The sequence below is a fragment of the Babylonia areolata genome, chromosome 1, assembly GCF_041734735.1.
Source record: "Babylonia areolata isolate BAREFJ2019XMU chromosome 1, ASM4173473v1, whole genome shotgun sequence".
Classification (NCBI taxonomy): Eukaryota; Metazoa; Mollusca; class Gastropoda; order Neogastropoda; family Buccinidae; genus Babylonia; species Babylonia areolata.
The window spans coordinates 38028723-38048103 of NC_134876.1; the positions used below are offsets into that span (position 1 = coordinate 38028723).

The window sequence follows — 19381 nt, forward strand, 5'->3', positions numbered from 1 at the left end:
CCACAGGACAGGTTTTGTCTGCTTACTCCCTCAAAAGTGCTGTGGAATGAGCTTCCCATCAAACTGTGTATTCTTTTGCACCCAAGCTAGGTTTTAGTTGGTTTCAAGGCATGAAAATTATTCTGCCAATTAGAGTAATTAGCATTAACTGACAATAACAAAATGCAGTACTCTCATCTCAGATGGGGCTCACCATGCTTTACAATAAAATATACAAATTTAAGACTAAATGACATAGAAATATATACAACACAACACAGTCTCAAATGACATTGGCTGAATACAGTTATTAAGACTAAGTGACATAAAAATATGTAAATCAGCACAGGGATCATCTTAGTCTCAAATCACACAGGCACAAATGACAGCAAAACAAATACATCACATTCATCATTGTCAAAAATAAATACCAAGGAACCAGGCATCACAAAAACCACACCAAAATCATCACAACTGAAATATATAACAGTAACTTCCGGTTCAAAAGTAACATGAAAACTGAATACCGAAACAGTGACTAAAACGCATGCGACGTTATACCATAATAATTGTAATGCTACACAGGTGTTGGGGTGTAACAGAGGCATGAGGGTAGTGAATTCCACTGTTAAGTCACAAAAAAGCAAAAAGAAACCTCACCGTAAGTTTTTGTATGGATCTGTGGAATAGATAATGTGCCCTTGTCATTTGAAGAACAGAGTTGTCTGGATAGTAAACAGACAGAAAGTAGATCTGAAAGATAGGACAAGAATCAGTGAAGTAATCGTGACAAAGGACTGAGAGTTTGTATGGTATATGGGGAGCCAGTGAAGGGAAGCAAGAAGGGGAGTGATGTGTTGACGTTTTTAAACTTTTAGAGTGAGTCATTCTGCAGAGATTTGAAAATTTTAATGTAAGGCAGTAACTGAGTGGTAATGGGGTTTAATTTATGCTGTTTAGATTTGGATAAAATGATTAAATATTTAAAACATTAAAAGGAATATGAATATTCTTGGACTGTGATACATATCAGATGGTTTTAACCAATAACTGATATTAATCCAACACTATCTTGAATTCACCACAACAGAATACTACACGCACATTATGGAGGACTAAGGACACTGTAACTGAGATCGGTAGTACTGAGTCAGTGTAAAACTGTAGCAGTACTGACATCAGCATATGAAATGATACATGAATAATAAACAAGATGACAGAATAAGTGGCTTTGAGATTAAATTCTGGCAAACTGAGAGACCAAATAGTAAGTGCTCAATACAATGATTGGAAGAACTATCATGACTTGACCATTAAGTGGCTTCAACATTTGAACTTACTCCATTAAAGCGGGATAAAAAAAAAGCCTGACCTTTATCAGTGAGAGCAAATGAGAAAGAACGCATCACTTTGGAATGTTTTAGAACAGTCGAATGAACTATCAGTGAGCGGAGACGTCACTGACTGTAACATTGAAAAGAATCAAATCTGCCCACAAACATATTGTGATGACATGGCGATTATCTTGATCAATCATAGCCAAGCTGTGACTACATGTCAAAGCAATAATTGAAACAAGTAAACCAACCTAAGACAATATCAGCATACTCATATGAACAAAAGTAATGTGTAAAAACTACAATATACAAGTCATCAGCACATCTAAGTACTACCAGTAGGCATCTGACTGTATGTGCAACACGCTCCATGTCAACTTCGCAGAGCAGTGCCAGGGAAAATGACCGGATGGAGCAGATGACAATGCTGAATGCCTAACAGCATTTCAGATAACATACACATCAACCACATTTGCAAGTCAGCATATGCAGCACTCCAACAATTCAGCTCCATTCGCCAATATCTAACCAAAGAAACCACAAAAACTTTGGTTTTTCTTTTGTTATGTCTAGATTAGATTATGGAAATGCTGTTTTTGCTGGCTGCCCCAGACACTTTGTTACAAACTTCATGTAGCCAAGCGCTCAGCTGGCTGTGATGACCATAGTTCAACTTACAGCACATGTCGTGATGCAGATGACAGTTTCACTGCAGTGACCGTGTCTAACCATTGACCCATTGATGTAACTGGCGTGGCATAACGCTATTCAAAAATTTGAAAAGAATGCTGTTAGGCGTTCAGCATTGTCCTGGGATGCTTTTGAACTGGCATGTTTCAGAGTATTTGGGTAAGAAATAACTCTTGATTTATGTCAGTCTCTTTTCTGATGACCAGACACACATCATCATGGAAATAAAATACAACACTTGGACTTATTCACAATTTTTACATATGAATTGCAAGATTGATGCTACATAAATCAAGAGTTATCCCTGACACCTATGTGAAACCTGCCAAATGCTGGTTCAACACGTAGATAAAAAATCCATTACTGCTGCTGAGGCATTTTTATTGGGACTTTTTTCTCTTGGGACTGCATTACTTTTGATAAGCAAAATAAATGAGACCACAGAAAAGTACAAAAAGAGTAGTAAGTACACTTCAAACTCATGCATTGCTGATATCATTTTATATAACCTAAGTTTTTATACATTTGTCTAGAAAGTTCAAATGAAAATGTTTTCTTGGTTATATCCAGTATCAATGTATATGTGTGTGTTTGAGCATGCATTCACCTCACTTTCACACACACACCCCTCCCCATACAAAACACCCACACATCTACAAACACATACACACACACACACATGCACACACAAACACACACACATGCACATTCTGGCCAGAAGACAGTAAACCAACAACTCTTGTAACATACATTCCAGAATGTCTGAAGTTTTTTCTTATGTATCACAGAATTGTCACACCCATTTATTTCACCCACTTTTTTATGTATCACTTAAATATCACACCCATTTATTTCTTCTTTTCAATTATCCTGTGTAAACCAGACTCAGTGTGTGTGAGACAGGAGCTGGCGGAGAAGAACAGCTACACGATGGCGGAGGTGGGCAAGGTAAAAATGGAGCTGAACCAGGCCCACACCAAGCTGGAAGGGGAGCGCTCCGTCCACTCCGACCTGCGTGACAAATTGGCCCAGGCTGACAAAGACCTCTCAGGTGAAAGCAGTTTTTTTTGTGTTTGTCTGTGTGGGAAAGTCTTTGCACATCATCAGCCAAAAAGAAAAAAAAGAAAAGAAAAGGATGAGAAAATTAACAGGCTTATCAGAAAGCATAGAAATTTAAGAGCAGAATAAGTAGACTCACATACAGATTGTTTGTAGGATATTTGATAAATAAGCTGTTTCTGCCTGCTTGTCTTCATAGATTTACACTTTTTTTGGTTTGTTTTTGTTTAGTTTTTAATGATCTGTTCTGAAGTCAGCCAGGTCAGAGAGCTACAGACACTTACATACAGATTGTTTGTGGACATTTAATAAATAAGCAGTTCTGCCTGCTTGTCTTCATAGCTAGCTCGCCTGGGTCAAGAAATCACACAGTAATATTGCTTGCTGGTAAGGTTCAAATATACATCCATCCATTTCGTTAAAGATTTTTCAGTTACCACTGTTCCACAATGGCTTAACATCTCAACAACAAAAAAATAACAACAGGTGAACTTGGCTACAGCTCAGAAAATAGTTTAACTCAGAATCAACACAGAAGATTTATTCAGATACCATTAAGAAATAACCTTTAGTACATTTCAGAGAAAAACAACAATAGACTCAGATGATTAAAGAAAAAGAAAAAGAAAAGAAAAAAAGATGAACTCAGGTAAAAACAAGTGGATGGTTGGGGTTGGGGGGGGGGGGGGGGTGAATGGGGGAGGGAGGAAGTGTCAGATTAACAGTTTTGAAAACAAATGTAGCACACCGGACCGCACGCAAGGGGCACAACATGTAAACAGAATGGACATGCACATGTGGTTGACGAAGAAGACTTTAATGGATGAGAAAACTGACCGACATCCAGATATCCACTAAATATTTGGAATCCCAATACAGTTGGAATCCACAAGAACAACAACTCATTTGAACCCATAAGTCATTTGAACAAAGTTGAACCCACAACTCAAACCCAGTTGAACAAAGTTAGTTGAACCCAGTTGAACAAAGTTGCTAGTTGAACCCAGTTGAACAAAGTTGCCCACAGTGGAACTGAACATCAGTTAAACTGAACACCGAACTGGAACTGAACACTGAAACTGGTAACCCTGTAACAAACAGTTCCCACACGTCACCTCCTCTAAATTTAAAGTTTTGTCTGCTCATTCCAGTGGAATAGATGAAATAATGTGAATATTCTTCCTTATAATAAATGAAATAATCCAGTGGATCAAATGAAATAATGTAAACATTCTTTCTTTAAAAAACTAAATAGCCAAGCAACAAAGTTTTGATGAAATACCCTTGTATAATTATAATGCTGGAACAATGTTTGCAAAATGTACTGGCTGCAGCCATATTAAAAAAATTCAAGGGCAACAACTCCCATGACTTATGGAAGTCTACGTAGATCCAATACACGAATCATAAAGTGACAAAATTTGTTGTCGGGTTTTTTTTCTTTTACGTTTTCCCAGGAGTTTACAAGTCATACATGGCTTCAAATATTTTTCTATTTTTCTCTCTTTTTCATATATTCATAATGACATTATTTTGCCCAAGCCTTTAATGTTGAGTTGCCTGCCCCTGCCCAAGTAATTTTTACCTATGTGCTGACGCGAGAGGGCATGGTCAGAAAAATGCTCATAAAATCTTTAAATATGGTGGATTTTTATCAAATTTGGCATCGTTATTCAGAAATAACTGTAGTTTAGTATTGAAGCCTTTAAAGGCATGGAATTTATGATTAGTCATTACAGATTATTTCTAAAAGAAAAGAAACATAAAAAAACATGCATAAAACATGCTGTTTTGCTCAATACATCACAATAGATCTGAAGAAAACATGCACTGTCTGAATCATTTGCCACTTCTTCACCTTCCTCTGCACTCTGTTTGACGAAATTATTGCTATTTCCTTCCTCTACTTTGTTTTCCGATTCATCATTCTCCTCCTCACTGTCGGAGTCCATCATGATTTCGTTGACTGCCTCGTCCAAAGTCAATTTTCATTGAAAATTAATCTTTTTTGGCTCCAAAATCACACATGCAAAACTTGAATTTCCCTTCAATTGAATTCATCTGGTTTGGTTTGAATGAGTTTCTTTCCTTTAATCGCTGCTAAAACTGAAAATAGATCAGACAGACGACAAAACTATGTCTGCGGGCGACAAACGCAGATCTGCACAGATGTTGGTTTGACATCCGTGGGCAGAAATGTGTTAAACACCTAATAGGAAACTACAAAAATAATAATAAAACCTTGATTGATTCTGTAATCACTAAAACATGAATGGAGAGAAAAAAAATGAAAATTACACCCACGACTTCACAAAAGTTCCAACACTTTCCAAACAGAGCAAAAAATAATATTTTGCATTTTGTTCAACAAATCCCTGGCAATCCCAGAAAAAAATATCTCTCCCAAGCACACAAGCTCAAAGGATTCATATCAGGCATTTGGTTTAGCAAATCCCTTGTAGTTACAACAAAACTTCCTGAAAACACAAGAAACAATTCAACATCTTTTCAATCAGGAGCACCTTTGATTGAACCAGTGGTCCACCAACATACTCGGTCTCAAAATAACTGTATATACAAGATCAGTATTTAACCGATCATATTCTACACTGCCCACTGAGTTTTCAGCTTTACAGGCATGGACTAAATTAAGCCTATCAACAGGCTTCCTGCTGCGTATTGACCGCCTAGGAGCCGGAACTAGGGGACTGGGCCTTGGAACAGGAACTGGAGGACTGGAATTGACATCCTCACAACTAGATTCATTACTTGAATCATCAGCATTATCATCTAATGCATTGGGGTGGCTAAAACCGTCACAAACACTTGTTTCATCTGTGGTCACAACACCTGCATCATTACCTGTACTAGGCTCTGCACCAGTATCATCTACTCTGATTCCTTGACTGGAATCAGCATTATCTTGGTCCTGATTGAGCTCAGCACCTGACCCATTGCCTTGACAGGACACAGACGATGAATCACTTTCATCATTGAACAGGAATTGAGAATTCCTTCCCACTGTATTGGGTCTCTGTTCATTTTCTCCTCAGGCATCTTGAAAAATTCCCAACCCACCATTCTTAGGATTATATGGAACAAAAACTGGTGCATCAACTACAAGCGGCCTTCCTCAAGGCTGATCAACAGGTACCCTGACGCCAATATCATCTTCAGACTGGTCATATCATTCAGTGGTTTCACCAAGGCTGTGAAGTTGAGTATGAATCTATGATAAAACCCAGCAAAGCCAACAAAGCTCTTCACCTCTTTACCAAAGTGCTTAACTTCTGTTGTGCCAAAACACACACTTCTCTGGGTCTAACTTCAGATTAAATTTTCTCAGCTTTTGTAGTACACACACATTTCTTTCCTCAAGGTTATCTAGTGTTTTTTGCATGTACATGTTTTTGCATATCATCCAGGAAAATTATGAGCTCTACCAAATTCATGTCCCTAAAGACAGTTTCCATTACCCTCTGGAAACAGGCAGGGGTATTACAAAGACCTTGGGTAAGCATGTCCCACCCAAAGAGGCCGAAAGGAGTAATGAATGCAGAAAGTTTGCTTGCTTCTTCTTGATAGTAGGCCTCACAAAGGTCCATACTTGAGAAAAAAATTGCCTGTGCTAAAGGGAGAAGCAGTGAGAAGTGTTCCTCAACCTTGGGAACACAGTACAAGTCTCTGACTGTGGGACTGTGGGACTATTTATTTCCAAAAGTTGGTGCACATCCTCAGAGAACTATTTTTCTTTCATAGAAGTACCATGGGACTTGCAAAGGGGGAGATTGGTGGTTTATAATTTTTGACTCACTTGTGTAAACAAAGTGAGTCTGTGTTTTAACCCGGTGTTCGGTTGTGTGTGTGTCTGTGTCTGTGTGTCCGTGGTAAACTTTAACATTGACATTTTCTCTGCAACTACTTTGTCGGTTGACACCAAATTAGGCATAAAAATAGGAAAAATTCAGTTCTTTCCAGTCATCTTGTTTAAAACAATATTGCACCTCTGGGATGGGCACAAAAAAATAAAAAATGAAACCTAATTATATGCAAACTGCATTTACTGTTATATTTATATTTTTTGTATTCTCTAAACTTGGCACTTTGATCTGATATTCTGACCCAACAACAAGAGCAGTCATTATCATTTTTTGTTCAAACAGGAACTTCTTTTGCTAAGCATGGAAGTTTTATTTATTTTGCAAACGTTTTGGTGCAGATAGTAAAAAAGGGAAATTACTCTGTAATTATGCAAGGGGACTTAATTTGCTTTAAACTGATCTTTCTCATCTTAAACATTACATTTTGAAATTATACACAATACATAAAAAGCTTGGATTTTTTTTTTCAGTGTATCACAAGTGAGTCTTGAAGGCCTTGCCTCTTGTTTTACATCTAATAACCCTGGATGTGTTGCCTGCAGTCTTCAAAGTCTCTTTGGGGTATGGGTCTTGCTCTTTCCCTAATGCTGGGGCCTGGTTCAATCTCCATGTCAATCTTTGTGTCAATGTTAGCTCGACTAATGGCAAACTCATCTTTAATGAAAACATCACTGAACTTATTCAGTTTATCACCAAAACTTTTCTGCCAGCTTGCAGGTGTTTTGTCACCAAACTAAACTGGATTTTTGATTCTTCTTTATTCTGACATGGATCAAAGACAACGGGATCACGGTCTGCTGGAACAATGTTTACAAAATGTACAATGGCTGCCCCAGTGAATGCACGCCAAAGTGCAGGAAGGAAGTGCAATGTGAATTTAGAAATTATGTAAATACCACAATTGGGGGTATTACACAAAAAAAGGATTAAATCAATAAAAGTTTAGAAACTGGATTCGGTGTAACTCCTGATTTTAAGAAATGGATATACATACCATATTTGATTGATGATAAATTGCTTCAGATTATCAAGGGCATTGTCCAAATTTATAAAAATTTAACCTTTGATATACATCACCTGAAACTTTGTGCACCATATGTCATGGGTCCCATGCTTTTCGCAAAGGATTAAAGCCTTGCCATATCTTATGGGTCTCCTGGGACCCATGCTTTCTTCTGAAGGAATAAAGCCTCGCTGTATGTTATGGGTCTCCAGGGACCCATGCTTATTTTTCTGGAGGAACTAAATTCCTAATTTGTGGGCGTATGGACCTAGGAAATCTGTGATAAATTTTGAAGTGTGGAATGGATTGGTTCCTTTTTATGTTGTGTATATGTATATTATGTTGTGTATATGTAGACAAAGTGGTGTATACAAAATGACGTGGAGTTTACAAATGACAAATGAATGTAATAAGCTTTTATGCAAGTGATTCAGCTTGCTTCTTTGTTTCATTATGTACATGTGAATAGCCCATCCATACAGGTGATATATACCACTGACTGTGTGTTGTCTGGTGTAAATGCGCTCTCATAGGTGCAGTGTGTGTGTGTGTGTGTGTGTGTGTGTTCTTGCTGTTGTTGAAGTTGATGTGTGGGTGAGTGAGTGTGTGTGTGTGTGTGAATGCACGTATGCAAATGAGTGTGCATGTGTGAGCATGCGTGTGTGCGTCCAGGTGTATATATATATGACAGAATGAGTATTGTTGGTGAACTTGTGATGCACCTCAGAAGTGTGAGCACATAGTTGTAATTTAGAGAAGGAGTGTGTGATAAGGAGTATGTGACCGAGCCTCCATTGAGGAATTCACACTAAACATGCTGATAGTAGTACATGCATGTAAAGGCCATTCAATATGTAATGGGGGGAAAAAGACACGCGTGCATGTTTTCTGACAACACAGCTTTACTTACATATGTAGTAATTGCCTTCTTTAGAGATTGAATTGTTTGTTCAGTCAAAGCTGGGAACATGCACGCACGCACCAGATGAAGTGACTGTAGAAATCGCATTGAAAGTGATTCCACGCTCAAGATGTAGGGCCGCATACGCAGCGCTCACATGTTTGTAAAAGTCAAGCCAGCCAGAGCATCACAGGAGATAGGCCACTTAGATTAGGTTCAGATTCTGTGTCTTCAGAATGTATGGGTCTGGCCAGACCCACAACATACAGCACTCAAGGTTTCTTCTGTGAGAGTGGGTCTGCTCAGACCCACAATGTACTGGGAGTTTTATTTTTTGTTTACTCCTTTCTTTATTGACAAAAACAAATTTTTGGTACAGATGTGGGACCATGCTTTATTGACAAAGTTGTAAAATTTCATGAAGGTAACTTAAAAACTGACTCAGTTATCAAGTGAGAATAATGACTGTGGGTCATTTGATACCCATGACATAAAAAAATTTGTGAAGGTAACTTAAAAACTGACTCAATTATCAAGTGAAAATCATAACTCTGGGTCATTTACTACCCATGATGGCGAAGGTTAACAATGCATAAGGTGCAGCAAATTATAAGGTGCACATCAAAATGATGTATAAGAAGTGAATTGCTTTTGGTCAATTGCTGTCACTGTTGCGGCCATGTTTGTACCCCAGCCCAAGTTGATGTTGAAGCCCTGACGTCATCATCAGAACTCTCCGCGTGTTACATCATCTGCTAGGTTATCAGCTATGTCGATCTCTGCCATCTTGAATTCATCCTGTCCCAGATCCCCCTTGTGTGTTGTTTTTGTGAACTCGAGTTGTTTGTGAGCTGTTTTCATCCTGATTCATGGGAAGGTTTCATTTGTTTTCACCACCACAAATCTCATACCTCTTGGTTTGGAGATCGACCTTGATACGATTCTGATCCATGATAGCATTTCAACAGATTTCTACCACATTGGTCAGAGTTCAGGGAAAAGGTATTGCCTTGTCATCTATCATCAGTAAAATAGGACCTATGGTGTTTTTACAGACCAGCTGCTGCGTCACCGACAAGCAATGGAGGAGAAGGACCGTGAGCTCATCAGCCTGCAGGAGAAGCTGCGGGCACGGGAGATGGAGATCCAGCGGTCACGGGAGGAGGAGGCCCAGCGTGCCCAGATGCTGCAGAGCGCCATCATGTCCTATGTGTCCCGGGCGTCTCCCTGAGACAGGGTCGATGCTCACTCTGGTGGCTCACCTGGCTGCCTTTTTTTTTCAATGGGACTTAATGTATGGGATTTGTTTTTGTCTGTTATTTTCTTATTTTGTTATCTTCTGTTTATAAGAACTGGGTCCTGTTGTCTTCTTATTAATTGAAACTTAATGTATATTTTTTCTGTTCTATTTTCTCTTTTGTCATCTTTGCTTATGAGTGTTCGATCCAGTTGCCATTTAATTTGTGTAAGAATGTAATTATAATTATCTGTTATTCTCTTTCATCATCTTCAGTTTATGAGCAATGGGTCAAGTATTATGGTGACTTTCTTCTTCTTCCTCGTTCACCTCCCATTAGATGAGCAGCCTGGTGTCCTCGATGAAGGCTGCCGTCCGTCGCAGCTCCTCCAGGGTGCCGTACAGCTTGGCTTCCACTGCTGTCGGTGTTGGCCAGTACTTCCTCCTGGATGCTGCATGTGTCGTACAGTCTTGAAGGATGTGGTCGGTTGTCATTGGTCCCTCACCGCAAGGGCACTCTCCACTCTGTCCAGTGCCAAATTTTGTGTGCATGGGGTGGAGCAGGCGGTTGTGTCCAGTCCTCAGGCGGAAGATCTTGACCTGTTCCCATCGTTCCATCAAATGGTATGTCTTCTGAGTTATATTTGGGGTGCTGGAGGTGCCACTTTATTCCTTGCTGTGCCTTGATGATTGTTTGCCAGAATGTCCGCTTTTTTTTGTGCCTCTGATGCCACAGTGTGCTGGTACCTATTGTATCACCACTTTCTCCACTCTGGCACTCAGGGCAACAAGGGCTGAAGTGAGATGGTTCTGTTCATTGCAACGGGAGTTCTTGAGGGCTTGGAGCATGGAGAGAGCGTCTGAGAACACCACCATCTGCCCTTTTGTTCTTGTGGAGTTCTGTGAGACTGTTGTGGCTGCCTCACAGAGGGCTTCTCACTCAGCTTGGAAGTTGGTGGAATATTTTCCTGTTGGGATTGCAATTTCTTCATCTCCGTCTTTTTATCGGAGGAAGATTCCAGCTCCGCCATCCCTCGTTGCTCCTGTAAAGACATGGGTCCAGTCTTCCTGGGGTTACTGGTTGCAGATGTACTCCATGGCCAGGGCCTTCCTTTGGGTGTCTGACTGTGTTCCTCTCTTCTCCACTCTGGGAATGCTGGTGACAACTGTTGGGAACACCCGCCTCTTCCAAGAGGGGTGGGTGATATTTGCCGAGATAGGCTTTGCTTCGTGTTCCATCAAGACGGGTTTGTCTTTCAAGGCGTCTTGACTGGTGGATGAAGCTGCCTCTTTTCAGCCGGCTCTTGGTGGGTCTGCTCATTCTGTTGTTCATTGGATGGTTTTCAAGGCGTTTGAATTTTGCTGTCTGGATGAGGATCTTTGTGTCCCTTCTGTCCTCCAATGACTGTAGCCCAGTGGTCTCCTCCATCTTCAGTATTGGGGTGGATCTCATGGTGCCAGTTATGACACGCTGAGCTTGGTTCTGTATCTTGTTGAGATGGTCGAGGTTAGACTTTGCAGCTAATGCCCATGCTGATGTCCCGTACTCAACTACAGGTTGGACTCTCCCTGTATAGAGTCTCTTCAGGATACGTTCATCAACCCCCCAGTCCGTCCCTGCAAGTTTCTTCATGATTGCCAGTCTCAGTTTGGCCCTGCTACAGCATCTGGGGATTTGCTGTTTCCAAGTGAGCCTGTGGTCAAAGGTCACTCCCAGGTAGGTAGGTGTGGGTTTCTCTGCAAGCCTTTGGTTGTTCAGTGTCAACTTCGCCTCTTGCTTCTTGCTGGATAGGCTGAAGACTGTGTAGGTTGTTTTGCTTGAGTTGACAGAGACAAGCCATTCCTTGGTCCGGTTGCTGATCTTGTTGAGCGCAGTCTGGAGGCGTTCCTGTGCTGTAGTGGTGTACTCTTCAGAGCACCAGAGTACCAGGTCATCTGCGTAGATTGCTCCTCTGACCCCTCTTGGCAGTTCTCTGATGATGTCATCTATGAAGATGAGGAACAGCGTTGGCGAAAGGACTCCTCCTTGTGGTACTCCCTGTCTCAGCACCTTCTTCTTGCTCTTCTGGCCTTGAATCTTGACTCGGGTTTGGCAGTTGTGTAGGTACTGGCTGATCCAGGTGTACATCCTCCCAGACACCACATCGCCGTAGTTTGAGCCTGAGTCTGCCCTTCCATACTTTGTCGAACGCCTTCTGCATGTCAATCCAGACAGCAAGTGTGTTCTTCTTTTCTTGGAATGTGTCCTCAGTGCTTTGAATGATGAATGTGATCTGGTCTTCTGTTGACCTGTGTTGGCGGAAGCCTGCCTGTTCAGGGCTCAGCAGCTGATACTCCTCAAGGTGCCAGACAAGCCTAGTGTTGACAAGTCTCTCCAGCAGCTTTCCTAAGCAGCTTGTAAGGCTGATGGGTCTGTAGCTGTCAGCCTTCGACTTGTCCTTTCCCTTTTTGTGAATGGGGATCATGTCATCTTCCTTCCAACACTGTGGGACTGATCCCATCTTCCAGCTGGAGTTGAAGATTGTTAAAAGGACTGCCTTGCTCTTCATCCCAAGATACAGAATCATTTCTTTTGTGATTCTGTCTGGTCCAAGTGACTTCTTCAGGTTGAGGCTCTGCAATGCTTCCTCCAGCTCTTTCTCTGTGAAAGCTGTGGTCATGACTTCCTCTTGGGGCTCTTTCTCGTGAAGTTCACCTTGGGCCCTGTGCACTGCAGCTCTATGTTCAGGAGGGATTTCCAGATTGCTGATGTTTTCATAGACGTCTATGAAGTGGTCTGCTGCTTTCTTTCCAAAGAGGTAATTTCCATTCTCTTGTAATTGTGGTGTGACTTGTTGTTTCGTTGCTGAGGGTTCTAGCCAGTTTCCACAGCTTGCTGCCATCCTTGTCGAGATTTAGGCTTTCAGTTTTCTCTTGCCAGTTTTTTCTTGCAGCTTGTGCGCAGGACAGCTTGTATCTGGCAGTTACTTCCTTCAGCACTATGTTGTTCTCCAGTGATGGCTGCTTTTCTGCTCAGTCCCTGGCTTCTGTAACAGCATCTTCCAGATTCTGGAGCTCCTCCGTCCAGTAGGGCTTGTAGTCTTTGCGTGCTACTCTTGGGATGGATGCTATAGCAGCTTTCAAGACGGCCTTTGTGAAGTCTTGAACCATCTTGTTTGAGTCCTTCTGCCTGATATTGATTGGCTTTGTGTATGTATCTGTGAGGGTCTCAAAGAGGGTCCAGTCTGCCTTTCTGTAATTCCAGCGGGGGAAAACACTTTGCTTGAGGAGCCTGCAAGTTGAGGTTGATAGAGAGTTTTACGGGCTTGTGGTCACTTCCTCCAAGCTGGTTGAGGACTGTTCTTGTGGTCCTGACGAACAGGTCGTTGGTGACGAACACTAGATCTGGTGTTGATGTGGTCATCCAGTGTCTAGAGTAGAAGGTGGGTTCATCATCTTCTTAGTTGATGAGATGAAGATGTGTGTCAATCTCCCAATCCTCAACTTCTTCGCCTCTCCTGTCCATCTCCTCATAGCCCCATCTCTCTGAGTGACTGTTGAAATCTCCCACCACCACGCAGTTGTTGTCTGGGATATTCATGTATGTGAGGGAAAGATCACGATCTTGAGGGCAATAGACATTGTAGATCCTGATGTTGTGTTCTTTAAAGACTATATCAACCCCTTGGATCTCTGCCTGTTGATTGGTGTTGATCTCAAGTTCTTGTGCGGCGATGGAATTCCGCACCAAGACAAGCACCCCTCCTTTGTTTCTTTCCTCACGGTCCAACCTGATGGTCTCATAACCCCTCACTTGAAAGCGATGGTTTACAGTCAGATGTGTCTCTTGGACACATGCAATGTCAATATTTTCTTGGTGCATCCTTTCTGCCAGGCCAAGTTTCTTCTTATGCACCCCTTCTGCATTCCACTGGAGAATGTTGAGCGTTCTGGGTGGTACTGTTTGCTTGGCCCCAGCAGGAGGATGAGGTCTCCTTCTTCATCACATGGGCATGCGGAATTTCCTTGTCTGACCACCGGTTGCTTGGGGTGGGCCCCTTTGAGGCATAGGGCCCGGCTCCTGTCCACCACGGCGGGTCTCCGAAGGTCGAGCGCCACATCGAGATTCTGTGGACTGCATCATCATGGAAGCGTGGATGCGTGGTATCGTGGTTTAAATTGTGCCAGTGGCCCAATACCACTGTCTTCAGCTGGAGTTTTCTTTCAGGGTGCCTCACCCTTAGCTCATGGCCCGTACGTCCTGCCCTGTGAGCACAGGGGGGATTGTTTCTCCGAGGGCCCCACCGGGGGGCTAGAGATTATAACGTGCTTCTTAACGCATGATGAACCCGTCATAGGACACATGGGGTATTTCAGTGAGGACAACAGTGCCACCTGTTGACCCACCCCATCCTGGTAGGAACATCACCAGTTGGTCCGGGACTGCTTATTTGGCCAGGCAAGCCTGACTTATATCGCAGCTAACCCCCATATCTGAGGGCCATTCCCTTATCCGCCACCCAGGGACCCGCCGAGTTGGGGATGTTGCCCCGCTACTGAATCTGAATTGGAAGCAGTCTGGTCTCCGGTTATGGTGACTTACTCTATTAGTGTTATTATTTCGTTTATGTGAGTATTATTATTATTTCTGTTGTTATTGTTGTGGTCTTCTGTTTACAAGGACCACTGAAAGTTGTTTGGGTTACCTTACAGTGGATAAGGAACACTGTTATTGATTTGATTAGAAGTGAGTGGTAGCTTCATCAGTAATCAGTTTCTGTTTCTTCTTTTCATGTATTTTTATTATAATTATTTATCAGTCTAGTGTTCGAAAAAGAACAGTTCCGCATGGATTTAAGGTTATGGTGGTGGTTGCAAGTGTGAATTAATGAAGGCAAGAAAGGCAAACCGGGAGATTTCAGTCCAGCAGGCAGCAGACAGTGATTTACCGAACTGATAGCATGTCATGAGTGTATGGATGCTCACAGCAGATTATCATGATTATTGTGATTAAGTTGAAAACTTCCTTTTGTCCAGTCAACTTTTTTCTGTTTAAAAAAACGTTTTTCCCCCCTTGGGGTTTGTGTACACTCGTCCATGTTATGTCTTCATTGTTTACATCATTGCATTTGTACATCTGTTCTCATTATCTTTATTATTAGCCATCCGAAATATTGTCTAGTTTTCAGACTGTTGATTTCCTGATTACACAAAACGCACAGTGACCTTGGGTGAGTTATATGCAAATTTCAATAATCACTGCCATATTTTGATTCTTACTTGTATCTCCCATTAGTTGAAACCTATTCTCACAACTCTTCATGGATGCAGTGGATTTTATACCTATGTGGACTTTGTACCAGTTTACAGCACTGATTGATTTCAGCCACTACCTGCTTAAAGGTTAAGACACATTGATATAAACTGAAATGATATGGATCACATTAATGGAACTGTCGGTCTGTTTTCTAAATATGATGTTATCTGTGTGTGTGTGTATATGTGTTTGTGTGTGTGTGCTTTCTGTGCATGCACTTTTTTTATATTATTTTTTTTAATACATTTTGGCTTTTCTTTTTTCTTTTTTAACTGTTGAATTTTGATTAAAACAATATGCTGTTAAGGTAGGGGGTTAGCAATGAAAGCAGCAAGTAGAAATATCCTGTCTTATGTTTCATTTATTTTCCCTTGATCTTATCCACTTTGTTCCTGCTTTCTGCAGATGTTCTTGTGTACATTATAACAAGATCAAACAAGTTGGAATGTCAGGTTTGTGACTAACAGCTACTGGGTTTATTATTCTGACACTTGTGAACCAAGAAATTCATAAAGCACATGGAATAAAACTTGTACCAGAATTTTACAGTCTTATTTTGTGATTGTGTATGAGGTCTGACCAAATGTGAAACCATTCCATTGAATGATGATATAAGAAAAGGACAGAAAATGGTGTGCTTTCAGAGGAGAGAGAATCACATGTGCACAGACATACAGTTGTTGTTTTTTTATTGTTCCAAAGTAAAACCATTATACTTGACACTTCAGAGCATTGATGATGGAGTGTCCCATCGGACTGACGGATGAGTAGCAGGCAGGCTTATCTGTCGGTGTGTGTCCTCATATGGGAGAAGAGGCTGATTCTGGATGCGCAGCACCTCCCACAGGTGTTGCAAGGGAAAACATCTCCAGAAGTTGAGCCCTGCTTCCTTCGCTCACGCTTCTCCTTAATGGCCAGCGTTCTCTTGTTTTCAAATGTCTTTATGCCACTAGAGCACAGCATCCTCCAGCGAGAGCGGTCAAGGACATCAGTTTCCCAGGAAGCGAGGTCTATGTCACAGGTTTTGAGGTTTGTCTTCAAGGTGTCCTTGAAGCGCTTGCAGGTCTTCCAAGTTTGCGGTGGCCTTCCTTCAGCCATACAAGAGCATCTTCGGAATCCTGCTGTCTGTCATGTGGACAATGTGTCCTGTCCAGCGTAGCTGGCACTGGATCAGCAGGCTTTCGATGCTGGGCAGGCCGCTCCTCTCTAGGACCTGGAGGTTGGAGACCCTGTCTTGCCACTTTATGCCAAGGATCTTTCATAGGCATCTCTGGTGAAACTGCTCCAGTTTGTCTTCAAGGTGTCCTTGAAGCGCTTGCAGGGTCTTCCAAGTTCACGGTGGCCTTCCTTCAGCTGGCCATACATTAGCATCTTCGGGATCCTGCTGTCTGTCATGCGGACAACATGTCCTGTCCAGCGTAGCTGACACTGGATCAGCAGGCTTTTGATGCTGGGCAGGCCGCTCCTCTCTAGGACCTGGAGGTTGGAGACCCTGTCTTGCCACTTTATGCTGAGGTTTTTTCGTAGGCATCTCTGGTGAAACTGCTCAAGTTGTTGAATGTGACGGCGATACATTGTCCATGTTTCACAGCAGTACAACAAGGTGGTCAGCACAGCAGCTCTGTAGGTTTTGATTTGGGTGCTGAGCCTGATGCCTTTGTTGTTCCACAGCCTGTTGTTGAGTCTGCCAAAGGCAGAGCTGGCCTTGGCGATGTGCAGCGTCACTTCTGCATCAAGGGCTCCGTTGCTGCATGGGGTGCTGCCCAGGTAGCAAAACTTGTCGACTGACTTGATCTCTGTGTCATTGATCGTGATTGCTGTAATATTATGTAAAGGGACAAATGTAGTCCAGACAGAGTGCTTCTGTGTAAGCCACATTTATTCCCCCCAAGTTCAGATCAACCAGAGTTATTTCCCTTAGCTCATCTCGATACACAAAGCACTACAAGCGCATGCATCATACTACAACTCCCCTTTTTTGTGTGGGGTACTGTTCATTTCCATCTAGATACACAATGAACTAAAAATGAATTTAAAACAGATCATGCAGTATGCACTATGAGTCTCACTGAGCTGCTTTTGTGAGAGTCAGTTCACTTCTCTCCTCTTCCCTCTTCTACTGATTCGTAACAATGTCAATCAATTCAGTATAGTTTCCTTCCAAAGAGATAAGGAAATTATGGCTTGTGGGCGGATACATATCATGGGATATGCTTTGAAACTTTTAGTGATAAGAGAATTTTGTGGTGAAAAGGAGAAAAGAAAAAAAAGTGTAGTGAAAAACAAACAAAATACGTTAAATATATTTGTATTGGGTTTGGTACCAGTGTACGTTTGATGATGACATGTGACTAGATCAGCGGTTACTGGTAAGTGTTCAGAAGCAATGTACATGTACACACATGTGAATATATACGTCAATGTTGCACTGTTCCACACTTTGGTATGGTTATAGGGTGAAGTAAGTTTGTTGTGCTGGTGAAGTTTTCAACCAAATATTTTGTTTTCCCCAAGACAGGTGAGCCATAGGGGCCTTTCTCAGACCTGTATGGGAGCACATTTGCACTTCCTACACTTTGTTTTCCCCGTACAGATAAGCCATAAGGGCCTTTCTCAGATCTGCTGGGTACACTTTCACAGATTCAGCTTTGCCGGTTTGTTGACTGGTCTGCCTGATCTGGTGCGGCGTTGACCTGGTGTGTTGTTGACAGCTGATCCTGGGGCCATGGGTGTTGCTCTGGGCGTGGTCATCTGTATGGGTGGCTGCTGTCTGGGAGGTGAGGGGATCTGTTGAGGTGGTGATGGTGGTGGAAGAAAACCCGAAGACGTGGCATTCCCTGCGGCAGTGGCTGTCTGCAGTGTTGGTGGGGCTTCACCAGGCATGGCCACTAGGTGTGACCTGTTACGGTGGATTGTTCCCTGTGCTGTTGCCATGATGAAGGAGCGTGGATTATGGTGTTCCGCTAAAACCTGTCTGGTTTTGTTCATGTCTTTAATGAACACAGACTCTCCTGTTTTCAGCCGAGGTGCCTCTCGTGCATCATGGTGTTTGTTGAAGAGTGTTCATTGTTTTGATTTCATGTCATTCTCTTTTTCTTGGATGAGAGAGTGGTCGGGAGTTGATGGGCGGAGGGAGGAGGGTAGGATGGGAAGTTTGGTTTGAAGTTTCCTCCCCATCAGGAGTTCGCTGGGGGAGAGACCGCTGCGCAATGGAGTGGCTCTGTAGAGGAGTAGGGCTGCATAGGGGTCTTTGGATTTTTTGAGCATCTGTTTCACCATTTGGACTGCGCGCTCTGCTTCACCATTGCTCTGGGGTTACCGTGGTGAGCTCGTGGTGTGGGTGAAGCAGTAATCTGCTGCAAACGCCCTGAATTCTGTGCTGGCGAACTGTGGACCGTTGTCAGAAATAACGTCTGGTGTGCCATGGGCTGCAAAAACACTCTTGATCCTGACGATGGTGTGGGCGCTTGATGTTTTTTCTAAGGGTCGAATCTCAATCCATCGAGAACAGTAGTCAATGATGATGATGTACATTTTGCCATCATGTTCAAAGAGGTCCATCCCGACTCTGGACCATGGGCGTTCGGGGAAGGAAGAGGGAAGTAATGGCTCTTTTGGGGCTGGCCTGTGTATTGCACATGTGCGGCATTTGCTGACCATTTCTTCTATCTGGGAAGAGATGGAAGGCCACCAAACTGAAGATGAGGCCAAGGCACGGGTTTTAGTGATGCCCTGGTGTCCTTCATGTAGGTGGTTGAGGATGTCCATTCTCATGTCACGGGGAATGACAATGCGATCATTAAAGAGTAGCAGGTCATCGACGACTGTGAAGTGCTGTCTGTTGGTCCAGTATTGCTGGAGGAGTGGAGAGTGAGGTAAGTAGACGGGCCAGCCATTGGTGCAGTACTTGCGAACTTCGGTGATTTCTGGGTCAGCTGTTTGTGACTGCTGTATTCGGTGTAACTTTTCGGCTGATGCTGGGAGGATGTTGATGCATT

The 19381-nt window shown here is 42.5% G+C and overlaps 1 protein-coding gene across 1 annotated transcript in view; it reads left to right on the plus strand.

Moving 5' to 3' along the window:
- The window catches only part of LOC143282601 (leucine-rich repeat-containing protein 45-like), a 34903-nt gene extending 18982 nt beyond the window's left edge, over nucleotides 1-15921 (plus strand). Inside the window, exons 6-7 of the mRNA XM_076588269.1 lie at nucleotides 2910-3057; nucleotides 9906-15921. Coding sequence (XP_076444384.1) covers nucleotides 2910-3057; nucleotides 9906-10081 — 324 coding nt within the window. The 3' untranslated portion in view covers nucleotides 10082-15921. The remainder of the gene's footprint in view (nucleotides 1-2909; nucleotides 3058-9905) is intronic.
- Nucleotides 15922-19381: the final 3460 nt, after the last annotated feature.